Source organism: Monodon monoceros, unplaced genomic scaffold (genome assembly GCF_005190385.1).
Source record: "Monodon monoceros isolate NGI ecotype Baffin Bay Population unplaced genomic scaffold, NGI_Narwhal_1 Super_Scaffold_10, whole genome shotgun sequence".
Classification (NCBI taxonomy): Eukaryota; Metazoa; Chordata; class Mammalia; order Artiodactyla; family Monodontidae; genus Monodon; species Monodon monoceros.
In genome coordinates, this window is record NW_021703766.1 from 50,680,505 (window position 1) to 50,699,146 (window position 18,642).

Below are 18,642 nucleotides of genomic sequence, written 5' to 3' on the forward strand. Positions count from 1 at the left end.
TGGGAAGATTCCTGAGCCTGAGTACCTGGGATACTTGTGCCTGAGTGGCCTCAAATGGGTCACGTCCCCTCTCAGAACTTCAGTCTCCTTTTCCGTAAAACGAGTGTAATTGGGTCTCCTTTCTGGGGTTAAATCAGGTGATTTGGAAAAAAGCACCTGAGATACAGTGAGTGTATTACTATATTTCATGATTCTAGGATGCGCGTTTTTGCATAGTTTAATGTCTTTGAAACCAAGACATGTCTTACAATTGTTAGCCTACCAAGGTTTCATGGGCAGTGCATTTTTTTCCTTCGTGGTAGGTGAAAATTGTGACACATCTTCTAGTTGATAGCATCTTAGATTTGGTGAAATACCCTAGTTAGAGTAGGAGTTGAACTTCAGTAACAAAAAGACCCGACAATCCAATGTCCCAAACAAGGTAGAAGTTTGTTCCTCTCTCACTTAACAATCCAGAGATGCACGATTCAGGTTATCAGGAGACTCCATCGCTCCATGTGGTCATTCAGGGACTCAGGACTCTCCTACCTTGTTGCTCTGCCATCTCCTTTCTGGTGAGGAGGTGAACAAGCCATTTCCTTTATGGCCAGTGAGGTGGAAGGGACGAGTCTTACATCCCATCGGTGAGAACGTAGTCACTGGGCCAGGACTGACTTATTGGTTGTGTACTGCCACATCCATGCAGATTGGCTAGACATCGATTCTGATTGGGTAGTGCCTGTGCTGCACTGATTGTTAGAGTTTGAATATCACCTGCCCATGCCCTGGGCTAGCTGCAAGGAATTTCGGGGAATGTGGGAAATGTCAATTCTAGCTGGGCAGGTGTGTGCCCAGTTGACACATGACTGTTTTAGAAGAGGAGACCAGGATTTGGTGGGAAACAGCATCTCCACCCCAGGAAGCTTTGGGAGTGAGAACTTGATGAGTTTGGTGACAGACAGTGGAAGGAGAGGACTTTAATGCTGAAATGAGGATGGGCTGAGCTTGGGAAGGGGCGATGGGTGGGGAAGAAAGCCTAAGGGAGCAGAATTGAGAAGTGGGGAGGTGGGGAGTTGGGAATCGGGATCCAGGGGCAAGAGGATGAGAAAAGCATCCCTTGTTCATAAATACTTACTGAGCGCCCGCTAGGAACTAGGGCTCATGCTGGGCGCTGGGAACGCAGAGATGAATAAGACCATGGACTTCTCTTGAAAGAACACAGGGTCCTGTAGGGGTAGCAGACAGGGGTGGGATAATGACAACACAGCATGTTATTTGCAATAATGGAGGTTGCACGGACTTTGTGGGAGCACTGGGGAGAGTACTGCAAAGCCAGGACATTTTTGGTTGCAGGAAGCAGAGTCTCATTCAAGTTTCCTCGGGGAAAGAGGGGTTTATTGGAAAGATAAACATGCACAGAAACCCAGACATCAGGAATTGAGGCCAATTCCTCAATTCCAGCTACTCTTTCAATTCATTCTGATTCTCTCTTTCTGATCCTCTCTGCTTCTGTGTGTGTGTGTGTGTGTGTGTGTGTGTGTGTGTGTATCTATCTTTCTCCCTCCCCCTCTCCATCACCATCACCATCTCCATCTTCATCACCATCTTCGTCTCCATCTCTATCTCTATCTCTGTCTCAGGCTTGCCACTCCCAGGGGCTGTCCAGTTCTTCTGCTTACCCAGAATTTCTGTTCCTTCATGATACTCATCATTTCAGCCCATCCTGTCCATCACCCATGCCTCCAAATCTCACAGCTAACTTCCTCCCAGGAGCGGAACTGTGTTGGTCCCAGTCAACCTTCCAAACTAGGCTATACAAGTCATGGGTCAGGCTACGGAGTCAGTGAGGTTTCCAGGAGGAGGTGGTTTCTAAGCTGAGACCTGAAGAATAAACTGCTCATTCATTCATCCACTCATTCATTGAAAAGCCCTTTGTCAAGAGTCTGTGGTGTGCCAAGCCCTGCTTTATGAACAGGGTATAATGTTGAACAAGGCCTCTGCTCTCACAGAGCTTACAGTCTCATAGGTGAGACAATCAGTGCACAGACAAGAAAAGAAAGGAAAAAAACATCAGCAGGTAATAACTTCTGAGATGAAAATAAAGCAGGTAGAATGTATAACAAATGTCTATGGTGCTAGGTTAGGTGACGTCGTCAGGAAAGGCCTTTTCAAGTAGGTGAAATTTGGAGGTTAAAAAAAAAAAAAAAGGGGGCTTCCCTGGTGGCGCAGTGGTTGAGAGTCAGCCTGCCGATGCAGGGGACGCGGGTTCGTGCCCCGGTCCGGGAAGATCCCACATGCCGCAGAGCGGCTAGGCCCGTGAGCCATGGCCGCTGAGCCTGCGCGTCCTGAGCCTGTGCTCCGCAGCGGGAGAGGCCACAGCAGTGAGAGGCCCGCGTACCGCAAAAAAAAAGGATAAAGAGAAAGATCCAAGGGAATTCCCTGGAGGTCCAGTGGTTAGGACTTGATGCTCTCACTGCCGAGGACCCAGGTTCCAATCCCTGGTTGGGGAACTAAAATCCCACAAGCTGCGCAGCACAGCCAGAAAAAAAGAGAGAGAGAGAGAGAGAGAGCCAACTATCTGAAGATCTGAGTGAAGAGAGGGAGGGGAAACAGCAGGTACAAAGGCCCTGAGGCTGGAATTGCCTGAAATAAAGCCAGTGTGCCTGGAGCACAGTGGGCAAGTGGGCAGCGTATGGTGGAGTAACATGGGGCCCAGCTCAGGTAGGGCATTTAGGCCAGGTTAGGGGTTTAGATTTGATTGCAAGGGCAGTTGGGAGTCCACCAGAAATAGATAATCCAGGCAGGGGGAAGAGCATTGTGCAAAAGACCAGAGGGGAGAAAACCTGGGCAGGTTGATGAAACCACAGTAGCTCAGGGTGGAGAATTAGGGGTTGGGAATGATGAGGCTGGTTAGGTGGAGAGGCTCAGGCCGCGAGGGCCTTGAAGGCCAGGTTGAGAGGCTTGGACTTTGTTCTGGGGCACTGGGGAGCCATGGGTGGGCTATGAGCAGGGGAGAGGTGGAGTCAGTTTAGGGTATAGAAAGACCTCTCCAGCATGGGGTGGGGACAGACTGGAGGAGAAAGATTGGAGGCTGGAGGCCAAGCAGGAGGCTGGGGTAGGGGTCCAGGAGGGCTGTGGGGACAGAGAGGAGGGGATGGGGCAGAGATATCCCAGGGGCAGGAAGGATGGGGCTTGGGGACTGATGGCCTGGGTTGGGGGAAGCGAGGAGGCAAGGATGGCAGCTGAGGGTCTGGTCCAGTGACCTGGGTGATGTGACAGGCATTCAGAGCACAGGGTGCCATTGTATAATAGAGATACCTGGGAGTCCAGAGACCCTCCCGGGGCTTCTGTCCAGAAGAAGGGACACGTGAGCTGAGTCTTGAACACCTAAGAACTAGTCAGGATGAGGAGGGAGAGAATAAGGGTTTTTTTCTTTTTTCTTTTTCTTGGGCCGTGCTGCGCGGCATGTGGAACTTCCCTGTCCAGGGATCGAACCCATACCCACTGCAGTGCAAGCGCAGAGTCTTAACCACTGGACCACCAGGGAAGTCCAAGGGTTTTTTTCTAGGCAGAGAGAAAAGCACCTACAAAAGCCTAGAGATAGAAAACCACTTGATATTTTGGGGGACACCCTGCATTCACTATTTGTGGGGCAGAAAAAGGGTTTGGGCGGAGAGAGTTTGACGGTGGGCAGTGATCAGAGATCGGGCTGCAGAGGCAGGTGGGTCCCCTAGAGCCTCAAACCCAGGCTGAGGGTCTGGGACCTGGTCCTGGAGGCACCGAGCTGCCAAGGGAGAATGCCTAGCAGAGGAGAGGCGTATTTGGGTTTTCCAGAACTTAGAGGAGAGATTCAAACTGGGCGCTGGGGTTGGTCAGTAGACAGGGGACTTTCTCGGCCTTCAGCTGCCAAGGTGCAGTTCAGGCCCCCACGTGTCCCCTCCCTTCCTGCTGGGCAGGTACTTCATGAACATTACCTGGGATAACCGGGATTACTCCTTCAATGAGGATGGCTTCCTGGTGAACCCCTCCCTGGTGGTCATCTCCCTCACCCGAGACAGGACGTGGGAGGTGGTGAGTCCTGGCGCTGACCTCAGGCATGGGAGAGGGCCTGGATTCCTGGGTCCTGGGGAAGAAGCAATGAGGACCTAGACTCCTGGCAGAGGTGGGGGCTGAGGCCCTGCATTCCGGCCTCTGACGGAGGAAGGGGCTGGGAGCCTGGACTTCTAGGTCCTAAGGGGAAGGACTGGGAATCCAGACCCCTGGATTCTGGTAGAAGAAAGCCCAGACTCGTGGGTCTGAAGGAGGAAAGGGTTTCTGGGTCCAAGGGACAGGTGGGGGAGGACGCCCAGACTCCTGGATCTGAGGGAGAAGGAGCTGGGAGCTCGCGGCTACGAGGAAGGCAGGCCATGGAGGCCAGAACATTCTAGAAAGTCCCCCTCAGGAAGCCTGAATCCCCTGCTCTTGGCCAAGGTGGGCAGCTGGGAGCAGCAGACGCTCCGCCTCAAGTACCCGCTGTGGTCCCGCTATGGCCGCTTCCTGCAGCCAGTTGATGACACGCAGCACCTCACCGTGGCCACGCTGGAAGAGAGGCCTTTCGTCATTGTGGAGCCCGCCGACCCCATCAGTGGCACTTGCATCAGAGACTCCGTCCCCTGCCGGAGCCAGCTCAACCGCACCCACAGGTGACAGCCCAGGATCCAGAAGTTCCAGCTTCAAAATCCTCTCTTGAAGCCTAGTAGTCCTAGCCCCAGCCCCCTCCTCCCTTGGGACCCAGAAAGCCGTCCAGCTTGGTGACCTTGGACAAGTCATGTAATTCCTTTGAGCCTCAGTTTCCCCAGAAAGCGATGCCCACCATAGTTTTAGTGGCTGCTCGTCCCTCCCTCCATAAGGCGCGGGGGGGGGGGCGCAGGGATCCCCAACATCCCCAAGCCTGCTCGCTCCCCGCAGCCCTCCGCCGGACGCCCCCCGCCCAGAAAAGCGGTGCTGCAAGGGCTTCTGCATCGACATTCTGAAGCGGCTGGCGCACACCATCGGCTTCAGCTATGACCTCTACCTGGTCACCAACGGCAAGCACGGCAAAAAGATCGATGGTGTCTGGAACGGCATGATCGGGGAGGTGAGGTGGGCGGGGACAGGGTGGGGGCGGGACAAGACAGGTGTGGGGCGGAGTCGGGACCAGGTCAGGGCCGAGAAGCGGCTGGGTCAGGCTTCTGAGGGGGCGGGACTATGAGGGGAGAACTCTGAGGCCGAAGGGGCGTGGCCGAAGGTGAGAAGCCTGGATTTGAAGGGGCGGGGCCACGAGGAGGACCCACCTTGACGGAGGGGCCGGGACAGGAGGAAGGACACTTGGGGCGGAGGAGGCGGGGCTCGGAGGGTGGAACTATTAGGAAAAGGGGGCGGGGCCTGGAGGATGGAGCCCAAAACTTTCAGAGGCTTGCTGGGGGAGGAGGATGCAGCAGGAGGCCACTTCTTCCCACTCTTGTTCTCGACACTCACCTCCACCTTTCCTGCCCCATTCTGCCTGCGTCCCCCTCATCCACCCCGCCACCCTCCTAGCCCTTTCTATCATCCTGTCACTGGTCTCCTCCTGGGACCCGTCTTTGTCCTGAGCCAGCCGTGTTCCCTCACTCCCTCCCTGTCCTCACTCCCAGGTGTTCTACCAGCGCGCGGACATGGCCATTGGCTCTCTCACCATCAACGAGGAGCGGTCCGAGATAGTGGATTTCTCCGTCCCCTTCGTGGAGACAGGCATCAGCGTTATGGTGGCGCGTAGCAATGGCACTGTGTCCCCCTCGGCCTTTCTCGGTGAGCCCAGGTCCTGGAATGGCAAGGGGTGGGGTTTGGGGGCAGCTGTGTGTCCATTTCCCATCCTGCTATTGCTTGTACCAGCAGGGTGACTCTGGTGAACTGAGGGCCTCAGTTCCCTAACCTGTAAAATGGGAGAATTTCCCCCACCAGAAGCAATTTTACAATGAAGCTAAGAAAGTCTGAGCTTCAGAAGCCTTCTCCTGCACAGCCCCTTCAAGGCCCTGTACCTGGTCTTGTATTCATAATTTTATTTTCTTGTTTCTTAAAGAGAACCCTCCAAATTGTATAAGTGGCAGGCCCCACAAAAACCATCTTCCCCTGTACATAAGTATGAGATGAGGAAAAGAGATGAGCATGGGCCTCATCAAACAATGTTTACTGAGCACCTACTATGTGCCAGGCTCTGGGCTGCACAGGAAACCTTGCCCTTTAAGAGCTCTCCCAGGGCCTCATCGGGGAGACAGAAAACAATCTCTTAAAGATATACATGGGCAAGATCATTTCATATGGTGGTGAATACTACGAGAAATTAAGCCAGGGGAAGAGACAGAGAAGAATAGGATCGGTGTTGCTGTGGGTGGACAGGCGGGTCCCTCTGAGCAGGTGACCCGGTCCTGCATAGATCTGGCTGGAAAAGTGTCCCGAGCAGATTAACATTAAGGGCAAAGGCCCCAAGGTGGGAATGTTCGTGGGGTATTTGTGAACTACCGGGAGGCCTGTGTGACCAGGGGAGGGGGCAGTGAGTGATCATGGGAGAGGTAGGAGGTGAGGGCTGAGAGGGAATCAGGTGGTGGATCGAGCAGGGCCTTGGTTGCTACGGTAGGAAGGTTGGGTTTTACTTTTATTGCAATGGCAAGGCTTTTAACTGCAGGCGGTGGTGTGGGGATATACGATCAGATTTAGGCTTTTAAGATATCCCACTAGTGGGTCTGCGGATGCAGGAGGCCCATGAGGAGGCTACTGGAGAGGTCCGTGCAGAGTGAGTTTGGGGTGCAGGATAGGAAGATGGCCTAGAGGGTGAGACGAGTAAACAGGCATAGGATGCGTATAGAAAGCTGGCACACAATGGGTTGGTGGCTTTGAGGTAGATTGGGTAGAGATCTCATTTACTGAGCTTGGAGAAGACAAAAGGGAAAGCGTACATCAAGCCAAGGGCAGCAGTTCACGTCCGTTCCCTCCTGCTCTCCAAAGTCTGAGCAAAGCTCCTGGGAGGGGGAAGGGCTGAGAGGAGAAGGGACAACCCTTCTCTGGTGTTTTGTTTTCTGTCTATTTCCCCAACGGTGTCTCTTGTGGCCTCCTCTTTGCACCAAGGTCTCTGCAGGGCACCCTGACAGGCACCACGTGGGGCCCCTGCTTTCAGCAAGGGAGTGACAAGGTCATGTTTATGCCCCATCACGTGGCCCAGTGGAGGTGATAGGCATGTCCCCAGATACTGCTGTGACAATCCAGGCTGGTGACCCTACTGTGACAGGGGCAGTCCTGGCCGCTTACACTTGGCCCAGGAAGGTCAAATCCCGGGTACTGATCTCAAGAAAGAGTGATTTGGGTTTGTTGTCAGTGAACTCCTGGAAGCAGTGTGAGGAGGGGATGCAGGAACTCAGGTTTGGCTGATGGACAGGTCAGGGTGGTGCCTCTGGTAGGGGAGCTATTGAGAAAGAGGCAGAGAGGATGTAGCTTGTTTGGGGAACTGTGAGTTCTGGGTGGTTAAAGCAATGGGTTCTTGAAAAAATGATCAGTCCAGAGACGAGAGTGGAAACAAGTCTGAGAGGCAGGGACTTTGTCCTGGGGGCACTGGGGAGCCACAGAGGTCTGTGAGCTAGGGAGAGGCCAGGTCATCTCTGGGTGTAGAAAGAGCTTCTAGGGCCGTCGTGGGGGGAAGGGCTGGAGAGGAGAGGATGGGGAGATGGTCCAGGGGACAGGATGTGGCCTGAGCAGTGTTGGCAGAGAGAATGGAGAGGAAAGGCCGAGGTGGGGGTGGGTGGGGGCAGGACAGGAGGATAGGGCTGGGGACTGACAGGATGCTGGTGAGGGGGAGGGAAGGAGGGAGTGAGGGTGGCAAATGTGGGAGGGAGGGTCTGGGCGGTGACTGGATGGACGGGGAACTCCCAGGGTGGGGAGCCTGGGAGTCGGTGCTGGGCTCCGTGTGGGACATGAATGGCCTGGAGGGATTGCCAGGGGGAGGTGGAGAATCAGGTCTGGGGCTCAGGAAACATAATTAGGAGATAGTTTCTATATGGTGGTTGAAATCACAGAAATCATTGAGATGATTTTCTTTGGGAGAGACTGCCCCGCCACCCCTGCCAGGGGTCTGGGTGGGCAATGAGGCTGTCCCCAAGAAGGGGGCAGAGTAGGACGGGGTCAGATCTGGGCTGTACCTTGTTCACATGTCTGTGGGCACCCAAGCCTTGGCTTGGCTGAGTCATGGCCACACACCCCCTTGCCCTCAGAGCCATACAGCCCTGCCGTGTGGGTGATGATGTTCGTCATGTGCCTCACTGTGGTCGCCGTCACCGTTTTCATCTTTGAGTACCTCAGTCCCGTCGGCTACAACCGCAGCCTGGCCACGGGCAAACGTGAGTCCCCTTCCTCCGTCACCCTACCTCAGAGTGCCTGGACCACAGAGAGAGAACTACGTTTCCCAACAGCCCCTGGGATAGAGTTATGGTCTCCTGAGGCAACAGGGGCCTCATGGGCCACTGGGAATTGTAGTTCTTTCTGCTCCCTCATTGAGCATAAGGGATTTGGGGTCCATGTCCCCCTCCTGGCCCCCTGCAGGCCCTGGCGGCTCAACTTTCACCATTGGGAAATCCATCTGGCTGCTCTGGGCCCTGGTGTTCAATAACTCGGTGCCCGTGGAGAACCCCCGGGGGACCACCAGCAAAATCATGGTGCTGGTGTGGGCTTTCTTCGCCGTCATCTTCCTCGCCAGCTACACAGCCAACCTGGCCGCCTTCATGATCCAGGAGGAGTATGTGGATACCGTGTCTGGGCTCAGTGACCGAAAGGTATGTGTGTTTGGGGAGGGAGGGAATTGGCTGAGGTTGTAGGTGGCAGATGGTGGGGGAGGGGGGGAATCGTGGGGGGTCTCTTCCTCGAAAGAGACCCAGAATGGTAGAATGGAATACTCCGGAGGAAAATGGTTATGTTTCACAATGAACTATTTAAATATTCCAAGGAGAAGAGAGTATCCCCAAATATTCTAGGGGCAGGAGTGCCAAATGGAATATTCTAGATCAGTGCTTCTCTCAAACTGTGATGAAGGGCTACTTTTTGACATTTCTAATCCAGTGGAGACCAATGCTTTTATAAAATATGATAGAAAGGAATTACTGGAAAAGTAAAATAAAATTTAAAACCAAGACGTGCAAAATTCCAACCCACATCTTTATTAGGTTCAACAGACGTAAAATTATTCTGTCAAATAGCTTGACTCTCTCGGTTTCTGTACTTACCTCATCACGGATCACAGTTCGTTCATGGACTGGTGGTCTGCACAGCACATTTTGAGACTAACGTGGTTAACTGGGTGTCATGACCTATTAGAAGGTTGAGGAACCAATTCAATGGATTACAACAGACATTTTTTTTTTAATGGAATGGATTAGAATAGAATAAAAAATATGTTTGACTGCATTTTAGGTAATCAGGGTGAGTATGGTTGTATGAAACTTTTGTTTTAGTCATGTAGACACCCGACATTAGGCCAGCACACACCTATCTGGCTGGGTCTGTTGTTAAAATAGTGAACTATTTCTGAACAGATTGGGAACTGTTAGCAACTGCCCCCAGCCGGTGCCATGCCAGCCCCTGCCCCGGGGACCTCTCATGATCCAGCAAGTTAAGGGTTAATGCCTGGCCCATCAAGTGCCTCTGGGACCTGTCTGGAGATTTGTTGCCTGTGTCTTTTCTGATTGGACCATGATCAGCCCATACTGGGGATTAAATATTTCAATATTACTCCTGACTGTGTGTGTGCATGTGTATGTCTACATATCTGCACACATACGTACAGATAACTGCGGGTGTATGTGATGGGTGAAGAGTAGTGTTTCCATGGGTCATGGCGAGCAAGTGTGAGAAACACTTCTGGACTGGGGTGTCTGCCAGTGTCCCCCAGAATGGAGCAGCTGGTTGAGGACATCTTGACCCAAATGCCCCCTGGGGGGGTGCCCTAATGACTCCCCATTCTGCCCCAGTTCCAGCGGCCCCAGGAGCAGTACCCGCCCCTGAAGTTTGGGACGGTGCCCAACGGGTCCACAGAGAAGAACATCCGCAGCAACTACCCCGACATGCACAGTTACATGGTGCGCTACAACCAGCCCCGCGTAGAGGAAGCGCTCACTCAGCTCAAGGCAGGGTCAGCGCAGACCGGGGGCCGGGAGGTGGGGGGTAGGGAGCGGGGCTGCTGGGGCCCCTGAGGAGGCTTGGAGATGGCAAGGGGTCAGGGGTTGTTCATCAGCCTCAGAGGTCATCCCGGGGTGGGCCAGCTTGGAGGGCAGAGGTCATTGAGGGTGGGAATGAACTCCCCCTTCTGGGAGTAGGAGCCTTAGGATATTTTCAGAGAGCCAGTGGTTACGAATTATGGAGCCAGACTATCAGGGTTCAGATCCTGGCTTTGTCCCTTCTTGGCTGTGTGACCTTGGGCAAGTTACTCAACCTCTCTGAGCCTCAGTTTCCTCCTTTGTAAAATGGGGATGACAAGAGAACCCACCTCATAAGTTTTTTATAAGAATTGTTATAGTTATTATTATTAGTTAATATATTATTATAGTCATTATTATTAAATAATATATATTATTATAGTTATTATTATTAGTTAATCCACGCAAAACACTTAGAACAGTGCCTGGCACACTGTAGGTATTTGCTGTTATTATTATTATTACTACCATCATCATCATCATTAGATCTGAACTCACTGGAATCAATACTTGTAGAGAGAGAGAGAGATATATATATATATATATATTTTAACATCAGTTTCCCAAATCATGGGGAAAAGTTCAGTTCTGGCCCCAAAGTGCAGTCCAAGGTTACAACAAAGCTAAGCACAATGACTCCCTCTCCCCGTCCCTCATTGATTTAGTCATTCAGCATGCATTTATTTTCTTAGCCTCAGCTCCATGCCAGGCAGTGAACAAACAGATCACAATTCCTGCCCACAGCAAGCTTAAGACCTAGAGGTAGGAAATTAACAAGAAACATGCAAACAGAAAAATCAGCATGATCATTTCAGAAAGTGATTGTGAGCTAGAGTGTGACTGAGCTGGGGTGTATTCACCAGGGTGTTGAGGGCAGGCCTCTGGGGGAGGTAACTGGAACAGAGCCCAGGAGGAGGTAAGGGACTCCTCCTTAGCTAGGTGGACTTGCCTAGCCTTGGAGGCAAAGGGTCTGAGCCCCGAGCGGTCTTGGCTTCTTAGAGGAACAGCAAGAAGCCATCATGGCTGAAGGGTGGTGAGCTCAGTTAGAGCTCAGTTTGGAGGGTAGATGAGAGTAGAACATAGGGTGTGACCCCTGAGGCCAAGGTCAGCGCTGGGTTTTATTTGAAGGGCAGTGAGAAGCCATGGGAAAGGGGGACATTAAGTAGGGGAGCGATGTGATCAGATTTCTGTTTGTAAATGCCCCCTCTGGCCTCCGTGTGGAGAATGAATGGAGGGGGACATCAGAGGGACCAGTTAGTCAGAAGCTGTATTGCCCTCCTGACACCTTTCCCCCAGGCCCACTCTCTGCTGACCCCTGCAGGTGCCAGTTGTAACTGGATATTTTTTACCCGTCAGTCTTGATTAGAATTGTTGGGACATGTCACGTGGTTCCCTGCTCCACGCAGGTTCTCAAAGATGGCCGGGAACCTGTGGGGAACAAAGCCTCAAGCTTGTTTCCAGAACACCCTTCCTCCTGTCTTTCCTTCAGCTGTGAAGCCCGATGGACCCCCTCAGCCCCCTTCCCAGGGCTCCCCTGCCTGAGGACACCCCCTTTCTCTGCCTGGCACCCCTTGCCTTCAGGTTCCCAATCTTCATGAACGAGGTTTCCCCTTCCCAAATCTCTTTCCCCCTTCTCTTCAAAGGTTTTATTTACCTAACACACTTGTTAAAAATAATAAGGTAAAAAGTGAAGATCTCTCCTCTCCCCCTCCTTATTCATATTTCCAGGCATTTCCTCCACCTTTTTTCTAGAGCAGAGCTGGGGAGCCACATATGTAATATTTTTCTTTTTTTGGGGGGTGGATAAGTGATTTTATTTTTTTCATTTATGAAACATTTTTAAATTGTATTTATTTTTAAAAACAGGCACACATACAGAATGGGTTTTTGTTGCGGCATACGGGATCCTAGTTCCCCAACCGGGGACCGAACCAGTGCGCCCTCAGAGTGGAAGCGCGGAGTCCCAATCACTGGACCACCAGGGCAATCCCATGAAACATTTTTTTTTAATTGAAGTATAGTTGATTTGCAATGTTTCAGACGTACAGCAAAGCGATTCAGTTGTATACACATAACTGAAATATATATATATATACTTTTTCAGATTCTTTTCCATTATAGGTTATGATATTGAATAGAGTTCCCTGGGCTATACAGTAGGTCCACATATGTAATGTAAATGTACCCAGGAGCCACACTAAAAAAAACAGGTGATATTAATTCGAATGGTACATTGTATTTAACCCAATAGCTCCAATATATTATTTCAATATATAATATCAAAATTAATGATGGGGAATTCCCTGGCAGTCCAGTGGTTAGGACCCCATGCTCTCACTGCTGAGGGCCCAGGTTCAATCCCTGGTCAGGGAACTAAAATCCCACAAGCCGCCAAAAAAAAAAAAAAAAAAAAATGAATGAGATGTTTCACTGTTTTGGCAGGGGGCAGGGTGGGTACTTCAAATGTTACAATCACAGTTCATCTCAATTCACACTTGGTCCAGTCTGGCTAGTGGCTGTCACATGGAGTTCTAGAACTCTTGTCTTTTTACCTCTTTTGTTGTTGTTTCCTTCCTTTCCTCTCTTTTTCTTTTTTCTTCTTTTCCTCCTCCTCTTCTTTCCTCGTCCTTCTTCCACTTCTTAATCCCTTCCTGTACTTGCCCCGACCCCCAGATGTCATCTGGAGTTTCCCACCCCTTAGCATCTAGATACCTTTATCCCCGTAACCCCTTTCCTAAAAACTGTGCAAATTCCTGGGCTTCTCAGGAATTTGAGAAGGATTCTCAAATTGAAATCTCCATTCCTGGCTTCAAGCTCCCCTTTGCCAGATTGAATTCACTTTCTGGACCATCTCACAGGCCCATGTCTTCCAGCTCTGGAGCCTATTAACTAAAATTGGAGCCCATCTCTCCCTTAATCCCCACAGAAGCCCAGACCTCAAGCCCATATGTGCTGGATTGAAGATTGGAAACGTGAAGGGCGTCAGTTTGCCTGCACTGTCCAGCAGAAAGGAAATGCAAGCTACTGTGTAATTCTAAATTGTTAGTAGCCACGTAAAAAGACATAAAAAGAAACAGGTGAAATTTGTTTTAATGATGTATTTTACTTAGCCTAGTATATTCAAAATATTATTGCAACACATAATCAGTATAAAAATGGTTGCGACCTTTTACATAATCCACCCTCCCACCCCCACCAACACACACACCTTTTGAAATCCAGTGTGCATTTTATACTCACCACACATCTCAGTTCAAACTTGCCACCTTTCAAGTGCTTAAACCAGCCACAGGGATGTGTGTAGATACCAAATTGGGCGGCCCAGGTCTACATCATCTAAATGCCAAAAGTTTCATAGTGAAGGTTATGAGCATGAAACATAAAAGGACTCTGGCCACCTCCCCACCCCCCTGGGAATTTTCACTTCCTTACTCACCCCCAGAGTATCCTCCCCAGCCAGCCAGCTGACTCATCCCCGCCCCCCCTACTTCACAAGTATCAAACGCCTTCCTCAGGGGGCAGGGGAATTGCCTTCCTCTTTTTTTTTTTTTTTAACTTCTACAGGGAACCCTCACATTCCCAGTCTATCTCATCCTTACATTTGGAGAGCAAGAATTCCAAGACCTGGGTAAGGGTAGGACCCTCATGTCCCACATCTACTTGGTTCCTGAATTTTGGAGAGCAGTGAGAGTGTGACCAGCAAGGGAGACCAGCCCCATCTCAAAAAAATGAATCCAAATCTATCCCACCCCTGAGTTAAAAGGAGGGATAACTGTATTCTTCTTTTCATCCAAATGTCAGCCACAATCCCAGCCCTTAATAAGAATAGCTTGAGGCTTCATCCCGTGTCTTTTTATATTGCATCTTTTTTTAAAATTGAGCTGTAACATACACAGATCTTTTTCTTTTTTTATTGGAGTATAATCGATTTATTTTTTTTTAAATTTTTTTTTTGTCGGTGAATAAAGTTTTATTGGAACACAGCAGAGGCCGTTTCAAGGGGTCCCCAACACACATTCTGAGCACAGAGGAGCCATAGATGCAGGAATTGTAAAAAAAAAAAAAAAAGCCTCTCTGCTAAGCCACATATTTCCTTGTAACATGGGGGTCGGTCTCATGTTAAAGTGGCCACCATTTCCTCCAAGGGAAATTTGATGTGGTCTCTCTATGTATTACGTATGTATATAAATATGTATATATACTAGTATAGTTGATTTATAATGTGTTAGTTTCAGGGGTACGGCAAAGTGATTCATATATATATATATATATATATATATATATATATATATGATTTTTTCAGATTCTTTTCCATTATAGGTTATTACAAGATATGAATATAATTCCTGTGCTATACAGTAGGCCCTTGTCGATCTCTTTTATATAGAGTAGTGTGTATCTGCTAATCCCAAACTCCTAATTTATCCCTCCCCTGCTTTCCCCTTTGGTAACCATGTTTATTTTCTATGTCTGTGAGTCTATTTCTATTTTGTAAATAAGTTCATTTGTATTTTTTTAAAGTATTTTTGATGTGGACCATTTTTAAAGTCTTTATTGAATTTGTTACAATATTGCTTCCGTTTTATGTTTTGGTTTTTTGGCCTCAAGGCATGTGGGATCTTAGCTTCCCAACCAGGGATTGAACCTGCACCCCCTGCATTGGAAGGCGAAGTCTTAACTAGTGGACCGTCAGGGAAGTCCCCTGTATTTTTTTAGTTTCCACATATAAGTGATATTATATGATATTTACCTTTCTCTGTCTGACTTACTTCACTTAGTATGATAATCTCTAGGTCCATCCAAGTTGCTGCAAATGGCATCATTTCATTCTTTTTTATAGCCGAATAATATTCCAGTGTGTGTGTGTGTGTGTGTGTGTGCGCACACACATACCACATCCTCTTTATCCATTCATCGGTCAATGAGCGTTTAGGTTGCTTCCATGTCTTGGCTATTGTAAATAGTGCTGTTGTGAACACTGGGATGCATGTGTCTTTTCAAATTCTAATTTTTGTCTTTTCCGGATATGTGCACAAGAGTGGGATTGCTGGATCATATGGTAGCTCTTTTTTCATATTTTTAGCTTTTCAAGGAAACTCCATACTGTTCTCTATAGTGGCTGCACCAATTTACATCCCACCACATACAGATCTTAAGTGTGAGGTTCATTGATCAGCTATACATTCATGTGGCCATACCCAGGTTAAGGTATGGAAAATTTCTAGTTCCCCTCTGCCCTTCTAGTCACCATAGATTATCACTGTAAATTAGTTTTGCCTGGTTCATTGAATATTACATAAACAGAATCAAACAGTGTATATATAACAGTGTATATGATAGTTTTTGTGTCTAGCTTGCTTCATCCAGCGCGACTACCAAGTTTGTTCACTGCAGTATTCCACTGAGTATACCAATAGAGGAATATATCAGAAATCTTCCACTCTCCTGATTGGTGAACATTTGGGTTGTTTCCGGTGTTTGGCCATTGTGAATATTCTACTATGAAGATTCTCGTACAAGTGTTTGGAGGACGTATACATTCATATTTCTCGGGTAAATTCCCATGGGTGGACCTGCTAGGTCATAGGGAGGTGTCTGCTTAGCTTCAAAAGATACTGCCAGACATTTTCCAAAGTGGTTGTACCAGTTTACACTCTCATCGCAGTGCAGGAAAGTTCCATTTGTTCCACATGCTTGCCAAGGCTTGGTATCATTCCCATACCTTTTTAATTTACCATAGTGTTTATTATACATCAAGTTCTGTTCTCATTTCAAGTTCATTATTGGTTTGCTAGGGCTACCATAACAAAACTTTATTGTCTCACGGTTCTGGAGGCTAGAAGTCCTCCTTGGTTCCCTCTGAGGGCTGTGAAGGAAGGATCTGTCCCAGGCCTCTCTCCTTGGCTTTATAGACGGCCATCTTCTTCCTGTGTCTTTTCAGATCATCTTCCCTTTGTGCATGTCTCTGTATCTAAATCCTCCCTTTTTATAAGAACACCATTCATACTGGATCAGGGTCCACTTTAATGACCTCATTTTAACTTGATCACCACTGTAAAGACCTTTTCTCTGACTAAGAGCACATTCAGAGGCACTGGGATAGGACTTCGGTGTATAAATGCTGGGGAACACAATTCAACCCACAACTCTTTATAGGTGAATATTATTATTCCTATTTTATAGATGAGAAGACAAACGCAGAGCAAGACCCTATAGCTGGTGAGGGGCAGAGCTGGGATTTGAACCCTGGCAGTCTAATTCTCAGTCCAACCTCTCAACCACTGTACTACATAACCTCACTCGCCCAGCGAGAAACCCAGAATCACCCTCCTTGTGCCCCTCATCCAGAAGCTTTGTAGGTTCACAAAGGATACCTGTGTTTCTCACTGTCACCTCTTGCCCTGATTTCCTGCTTCTGCTGAATTTTTTTCTCCCTGGTATTCCTTTTTACATTTTTTTCTAATTTTTCATCCAATTTTTATCAGAGTTATACATCCACATAGTTTGAAAAATCAAATACAAGATTTTTTTAGAAAATGAAAACCACCAATGGTCCCCCATCTCTTTACCCTCCATTTCTCCCACCTCAGATGAATCTGCTTTCACCTCATTTATTGTATCATTTTGCTACTTACCTCCCTGTCTCAAAATACCATGTCTCTATGGCTACCTCTTGATTTTTCAATCTTAGGCATTTTGCATTCACTTCTCACTATGGAAGACACATACTCATACTGTTATTTAAGTTATTTCAAGCTCCCACACTGTGATTCTGGTTAGATGAATATTCATTGTTTACTTGTTGACTGTGTAAATGCTCCCATAGATGCCACACATAGTAAACCATGATTCCTTTCCTCTCCTACACAATTCTTTGTTTTTCCTGGCATTGATATTGTCTTTTTTTTTTTCAATTGCCTAGTGGCTGAGTTTTCCTTGTGCTTAACTAATTCAAATCCAAATTCTCCACTAACTATATGAATCTCTTCTTCATGTGTTCAGATGCATCAGGTACTCCATTAATTTCATCTTATTAAAGAAGTTTCTCACGTGGCCTTCTGACCTGCTCCAGTCTGGAACATAGCTGCCATCTTGAGCCCATCACCTCCCTCCTGGTTCAGATCCTGTTGTATCCCATTTCTTACTCTTCCTGTGTTTTGCTCCCTTGTTCTTTTGAGCTTCCTGATAAAAGGCACATGGGAGATACATTTTGGAGACATCGCATACATGAAAACACCTTTACTCTCGATGGGCCATCTGGCTTGGTATAAAATTCTGGGCTGGAGATCACTTTCCTCCAGAATTTTGAAGGCATCACTCCACTGTCTTCTAATTTCCAGTGTTATTGTTGAAAAATCCAGTCATTTGGATTCCTAAGCCCTGTATGTGACCTGTTTTTCTTTTCCCTGTCCTCAGTGTGCTGACAATTCTCAGCAATGTGTCTTCATCTATTTTCATCACTGGACATTTCAGTCATATCCTGAGGTCATTCAGGGAAATTTTCTTGAATTCTTTCAATTACAGTTCACCTCTTCCTTCCATTTCTGTTTTTACTTTCTAGAACTCTTATTAACTTGATATTGGGCTTCTTGGACTATCCATTTCTTTTATTCTCTCTCCTATTTTTCTAACTCTCTCTGCCGTACTCCCTGGGAGATATTCTTTTTTTTTTTTTTTGCTGTACGCGGGCCTCTCACTGTTGTGGCCTCTCCCGTTGCGGAGCACAGGCTCCGGACGCGCAGGCTCAGCGGCCATGGCTCACGGGCCCAGCCGCTCCGCGGTATGTGGGATCCTCCCGGACCAGGGCACGAACCCGTGTCCCCTGCGTCGGCAGGCGGACTCTCAACCACTGCGCCACCAGGGAAGCCCCTCCCTGGGAGATATTCTTAATATTATCTCCCACTCTTGTATTAAGCTTTTTCACTTTTGCTAGTATATTTTTAATTTCTAAGAACTCTTTTTTGATCTCTGAATTTTTATGGTATTTTGTAAATTTTATAGCATTATTCTGTAGTCTCCTACTTTATAATATCCTATTCGTGGTTCAAAGCTGCAGTATCTTGTCCTGTTTCTCTGATGATATTAATGATAGTTGTTGGGTTTTTCTTTTTTTTTTTACACCTTCTACTCTCTGCATGTCTGCATGTTTCCTCCAAGTACCCCCCTCCCTCCTATTTGTTTTGTTTCTATCTTTCTTCTTTTTTTTTTTTTTGGCCATGCCACATGGCTTGCAGGATCTTAGTTCCCCAACCAGGGATTGAACCTGGGCCATTCCTTGTTTCTGTCTTTCTTGTTAGAGGCTTTATCTGATGTCTAGTAATCCTTAATAGTCAGTTCATATTTGGGAGTGGGCATCCAAAATTCTGGAAGTGGTGGGCCTGTGAGCACATAAGCAGGGTTGTTGACTGTGAACTTCACTGTAGGGTGAGCTGTC

General features: G+C 48.3%; 1 protein-coding gene across 1 annotated transcript in view; it reads left to right on the forward strand.

The window, feature by feature from the left end:
• Nucleotides 1–18,642, forward strand: part of GRIN2D (glutamate ionotropic receptor NMDA type subunit 2D) — a 33,620-nt gene that overhangs the window by 7,889 nt on the left and 7,089 nt on the right. The window contains exons 4-10 of the mRNA XM_029245695.1: nucleotides 3,936–4,050; nucleotides 4,450–4,661; nucleotides 4,927–5,095; nucleotides 5,631–5,784; nucleotides 8,235–8,360; nucleotides 8,563–8,792; nucleotides 9,984–10,144. Of these exons, the coding sequence (XP_029101528.1) occupies nucleotides 3,936–4,050; nucleotides 4,450–4,661; nucleotides 4,927–5,095; nucleotides 5,631–5,784; nucleotides 8,235–8,360; nucleotides 8,563–8,792; nucleotides 9,984–10,144 (1,167 nt within the window). The remainder of the gene's footprint in view (nucleotides 1–3,935; nucleotides 4,051–4,449; nucleotides 4,662–4,926; nucleotides 5,096–5,630; nucleotides 5,785–8,234; nucleotides 8,361–8,562; nucleotides 8,793–9,983; nucleotides 10,145–18,642) is intronic.